Source organism: Rhagoletis pomonella, unplaced genomic scaffold, assembly GCF_013731165.1.
Source record: "Rhagoletis pomonella isolate Grant_MI unplaced genomic scaffold, Rhpom_1.0 Rhpom_scaffold_01471, whole genome shotgun sequence".
NCBI classification, from domain to species: Eukaryota; Metazoa; Arthropoda; class Insecta; order Diptera; family Tephritidae; genus Rhagoletis; species Rhagoletis pomonella.
In genome coordinates, this window is record NW_023460025.1 from 34,986 (window position 1) to 41,097 (window position 6,112).

Below are 6,112 nucleotides of genomic sequence, written 5' to 3' on the forward strand. Positions count from 1 at the left end.
AAATTCAATGTTTGAAAGAGAAATAATGTCAATTGATTTTATTTCGTTTTTAAAAAGGTAATAATGTCAATTGACTTTATTTCGCACCAGGGTGGGAAATAAAGTCAATTGACCTTATTTCCGTTGATCTTATTACCTGTCACCGGTTGATATTTGGAACATTTGTCAGCACCTAGGAAAGAAATATTCTGACCAAAAATGCACTCGCTAGGTGGCGCTAGGGTCGGAATATTGCTAAAAACTGCATTTTCTTGCCGATCTGGCTCATATTTAGAATACAATTTAGCTAATTGAAAATAAATAATTGGACTTAAAACTTACGCGATAGGTGGCCCTCTGCCCGAGTCGTCTTTATTAGCTGGTCAACTAATTGGACATTGCGATTTTTTATAAATTTTATCTGCATGCTTTTTAATATGTTGGAAACATTGCTGGAAAACCTTAAAATGTTTGCATGGAACCATGGCGAAATAAACAGGTGAAGTAATAAAAGAGCTTTCTCGCTTTACTTTCAGCCATTCTGCTGCCTTGTAGTAAAATTCTAAAGGCAATTTTTCAAATAAGGCAGTGTCAAAATCTTTTTCTCGCTCAAATTACGTCACCTGGTATAATTCCGCCATGGCATGGAACAAACAAAAGTTGCCGTTCCTGTTCGCAGCATATATGTAACACAGAGAATATTGTTTTGAGTTTTATCTTCAGTTAAAATTTCTGCATTACCAGCACTGGTTTCACCATATCCGAAATGTGAATTTCGTTTACGAAGACGAAGCGAACATGTAATACGAAGTAGTGATGTCAAAATATGTAAAATTTTACCTACTCTCATGAAAGGCGCAATAAACAGGTGAAGTAATAAAACAGCTTTCTCGCTTTATTTTCTGACATTCGGCTGTCTTATAGTCACATTTTATAGGCATGTTTTCAAATAAGGCAGTGTCAAAATATTTCTTCTCAATCTAATATTACTTCACCTGGTATAATTCCACCATGGGTGGGGTGGATGCAATAATGCTTTTTGTCAAAAGGTCACATATGTGCACTATTTTGCTTTATTACTCAATTGTTAAGCTTAAAAGTTGGTCTTATTGCTCAACGAGAAATGAAATAAAGCAAATTTGTGTTTTCCAGTTTCAACTGGGAAATAACACTTATTTGTGTTATGCCGTTTGTGTTATTTCATCCCATTTTCAAAATATCAGAAATATTCCAAAGTTTATTTTAGTTAAGTAGAAGTAATAAATGCCACTGGAAATGTGATCCATTATTGAAAGTTTACACAAAATCATAGGTTTTTCAATAAGTATAGAAAATCAACTGAAATATTTTGAGTTTCAGTAAGATAATAAATTGATTTCTGAACCCTGCCACACCCTACAGTAGACATGAAAGAATTTTTACAGTCAGAGATTTGCGGATATCCTCTGTGTTAATAAGTTACCATTTTTTAGAAATCCTTGAATGAATTTTGCCTACCTAGCTTGTTCACACGACGTGTGCGACGCAAAGATTTTAAAAATCTGATATCAAAAAAGAAAGTTATAGCAAACAAGTACGAAAGTCTAAGTTCGGGAGGAGCCGAACATTAAATACCCGGCGCAAGTATTTAATATATGACTTTCACCTTTCCGAAAGCTACCGCTAAATGGTAAGCCGGGGCGTATCAATTTTGAGTAAATTAGAGTCCTTAAATTTCAAAATTTTGAAGTTTCAAGCAGTTCAGAAATTTACCGTTATATGAAAAGCGGGATCAATTTTAGTCCGACTTCAATAATTTTCAACGTTTTGCTTTTATGTGGCAAGCACAATACCCATACCGACTTTGGTACAAATTGGTGGAACGGTTACCGAGATACATATATGTGATAATAAGTGGGCGGTGCCACGCCCATTTTCTAAACTTTTATCATAAAAATATTTCTTGGTAAAGAATTGTTACAAGCATTAATTTTGAATAAACTAGCTTTAATATTTACTGATTTATCGAAGATTTTGTATTTCTCTAAATTACCGTTGTATGGGATGTGGGCGTGATTATTGTCCGATTTTAAAAATTTTCGACCATTTGGTATGCTGTACCAAGGCCAACAACTGTGCCAAGTGTGAAAGACATTGGTGCAGCGGCTACGCCCATTTTCCAAAAATTTATAATATTCTTATTTTTCGCCTAAAATCTATTGTAAATATGAATTTTGAGTGAATTATCTTCAGTAGTTAATAAAATATCGCAGTTTTCGTATTTCTGAAAATTACCGTTATATGGGAAGTGGGCGTGGGTACAGTCCGATTTCACCCGTTTTCAATACCAACCTACCTTGGACAAGTGGAAACCTACATACCAAATTTCGTTGAGATATCTCAATTGTTGCTCGAGTTATCGTGTACACGGACGGACGGACAGACGGACGGACAGACAGACATGGCTTAATCGACTTCTCTGTTCATTCTGAGCATTTAGGTATACATTTTTCTATACCTATCTCGATTCGTTTTGGCTGTTACAAACAACCGTTATGTGAACAAAGTAATATACCCTTGTGCACAAGTGCGCTCGTGTATAAAAATGCAATTTGGCTGTTTAAGGGGTGCCAAAAAAAAATTGTACACCCAAAATTGTTTCTGGACACAAGTGTGCAAATAAAACTCACACACGCTGAACTTTTTTGTGATACGCCTTAGTATACATACCTATGTATGTATGTATGTAGATAGAGCAAGAGCAAGAATGATAGTATACAAGATTGTGCCAATATGAGAGGATTTTTGAGCGTAATTTCTGCGTGACGTCATCTTGGTGCAATTGCAAATGCCAAAACGCATATAAAAATATGTAAACAATGCAGAAAAATGTGTTAATTTTAATACTACATAGCCCAATTTCGCTGGAATCATTATATATACAAAGATTGATTAATTAGGAACACGTAGCAATAATTTTGGACATGTAGCCCTTTACGTAAGTACGATTTTTAGCACATGGAAAAATGGATGTATTAACAATGTTTGCAATTTCATGTAGACCAAAAGGAAGGTGTGCAGCAAAGTGAATTTTTGGACTCGCCATTGTAAAAAGCCATGCAGAGTGCACCACCATAACTCCACAGCTGTTGACTCCACAGCTTTTATTTGATGACTTTTGTACTATTTCCGAGAGGATGCATGAAACAAATATTCTATGTAAGTAAAACATAATTTAAGCTTAACTTTTAAATGTATAATAATTTGGGCACTGTTTTGTATTAGGTACGTAACAGCGCGGTAAGATGCCGCTTGAATTAGCGCCTGGTGACCTTATCGACTGGTGCATTACCTCATGCCAGCACTAAAAAGAATCAGGTACTAACATAAATAAGTAGGTAGTGAAGTTGATGTATCTATTTACTGTAGAAACTGCTTTTGTATGTATGCCATTGCCAGACAACTAAACCAGCAACTGTCGACATTCACCATGGAAATGTACATACCTACTACAATTCACCAAGGAGAGGCCAGCATGGTTCCATGTAGAAGCTCATAGCTCACACACATAGCACAAAGCTCAATTTGGTGTTTAATGCATCTCCTCGCTGGAAGAACTGCTCGCACTTTTTCGCCAGGTTTACGTCCGTAAGAAACGAAAAAAAAACTTATATCGTACGCATTCCTTTTGTTTTCACTATTACACTTTGCCACTGCACACTTCGTTTTGTTTTGTAATGTCTCAATAATTGTTTAAAACCACGCAGAAATATTAACACACAAATATTAAAATTGCTATTTGGTTTTTTCGTATGTTCACAATCAACAATTGCACCAAGATGACGTCACGCACACAGCTGATTCTGCCAAAATCACAAAGAGCGGATTAAGCTGAAATTAGTCAAGAACGTAAACGTACCGGTACGTAAAACCGAGTCAGCTGACACGATCTGTCATACCAGAGCGCCATGTAAATGAAAACTCAACATCGCAGAATTTTTCTGTAGCTGTAGCCCGTAGCGCAGAAATCTGCGGAATTTAGATTTTTCCGTGTCAGCAAATTTCTTTCTTTTATAGATGGTTGCCACTTCGTCAGTTTTGCAGATGGTAAACAAGTTATCATTTCCTATTCAAAATACGTTTAAAATATTTGAAATTTACCATTGAATAAGGTTTTTTGTTGAAAACTAAGTAGATTATATTTAGCTACGATGTATTGTAACACGAAAAATTGTAGTGGAAAGTGTAAGTTTATGAAAAGGCATTGATGAGTGGCAACACTGTAGTAAGCAACCCTGAGAGCTCCAGTAATCGACAAAATTCTGCGTATACAGACTGCGTTTAAGTATACGTTCTGCGTTCTTGACTAATTTCAGCTTTAGCGGTACCGCGATTGGCGCAATCTCTATTTCTCTCAATCGTGGAGCAAGAGCATATTTGGGGAAGAACTTGCAAAAACGAACGGGAAAAGTCTCTGATGTGAAATAGAGGCCGGCAAATAGTTAGTTAGAATTAGCGACTTGATAGCTAGTTTAACAAATCTGAATTTGTAAATAAATAAAAAATAATTTGTTAATTAATTTTTTTTATTTAAAATGTCAATTTATTATATTTTATAGTAAAGGTGATGTTATTATTTCAATCAAATAGGAAAGAAGATATACTCTTACTGCACGCTATTGACTGTTCCTTTAGTAGCAGGCTTTCTCTGTTTACTCTTCGATCCATCTTTAGAAAACGATTTACGGCCAGCCAACTTTCCTTTATTGGCATTATGTGTGGGCGGTTTTGGTTTTGCAAATTTCGGCTCTACACGCTGAAATAAGTCATAATTAAAATCCATACAAGCCTTTCCTGGAAATAAATAAAATCTTTTGTCAGCGGTGAATATCAAAAAATTGTTTTCGCATACCTGAGCACATTTCTTGACCACATTCGGTACACACCGCTAATCTAGTTTCCACAATTCCCGATTTGTTTTTGGCCTTTTTAACGCAATTGTTGAGCATAAACTCCCTTCTATCACGCATTTCTGTTTTCAATTGCGACTTAGCCATATCAGTCATTCGACTAAAGTACTCTTCTTCCAGTCTCGATTTGGGACGCAATGTTGTGAGCATTTTCCAATCAATAGGCACTGCACACAAGTCCATTATAGGAACATCCTTCATCTCGGATGGAACTGGATCTGCGTAAGTATAAATTACTGCACGCTCACCATTATGCTTCATTAATTTCCTGACTTCTTTCCTTGGAGTTTTAAATGAGAAGTCTTTTTCCTTAAACTTTATTTCATCTGCTCGTACTTTTATTGACCTCATTTTATAGTCTGGAACCTTTTCCATTAGACGCTTGAACTCTTCCTTGGTCTGAACAATGCTTTTACTGAGATCAAGAACTGGAACCACTGATTTCTTCTTTGCTAATAAGTCTTCTAATTTACTCATTGAATTAATATAAAAATTTGATACAACTCAAGTAAATGAATTTAAGATTTGAAATATTTGCTTATATTGATTAAATAATGGTTTCGCACATTTCGTTACCATGCCATCAATTAACGACGCTAGACGCTCTTGATGTTTTCAATCAATCACTATACCTAAAGGTATACAGTATATTTTGCTTAGCTGCACATCCTTCTTTGCCCGAAAAACTTGTGCACTTAACCAAAAAAGGCACTTAAGCGAGTTTTCTTTACTACTTCAATGAGGAAGGTATCCGAATCCCTATGAAAGCAAATAATGGAGGAGCACTTACCTCGTAGAAATTACTGCAAGCGAAATTTTTACCGAATGGTATTTAATTACCTATATAACTACATAAATTGATAGCCATTTTCGTTGTTCTGGGAGATGAGCAAAATAAATAAAAGGTTGTAAAATTAGGTAATTGTAGGGCTAGTGCAGGTAAACGTAATACTTTCTTTGATAATTGATACTAGTTGTACAATTGCACGCACTTAGGCATAGAGGCAGCAAAGCAAAATATACTGTACCGATTGTTGCAGATAGGCCCAACACTTCCTGTGACACTTACTTCCAGTGAACGCTCTTCTTAAGCTTAAATCATATTTACGAAGTAAAACTGGGGAACAAAGATTAGATGGTTTAGCTTTACTTAGAATCCACAGAAATAAAAAAGTTACGAATAA

At 35.5% G+C, this 6,112-nt stretch overlaps 1 protein-coding gene across 1 annotated transcript; it reads right to left on the bottom strand.

The window, feature by feature from the left end:
• Positions 1 to 4,624: 4,624 nt before the first annotated feature.
• LOC118752403 lies at positions 4,625 to 5,405 on the bottom strand. The gene is made up of 2 exons (XM_036487296.1): positions 4,871 to 5,405; positions 4,625 to 4,812 (listed from the first exon to the last, which is right to left on the bottom strand). Exons 1-2 carry the CDS (start codon positions 5,403 to 5,405, stop codon positions 4,625 to 4,627), a joined length of 723 nt encoding a protein of 240 aa, XP_036343189.1.
• Between the last annotated feature and the right edge of the window lie 707 nt (positions 5,406 to 6,112).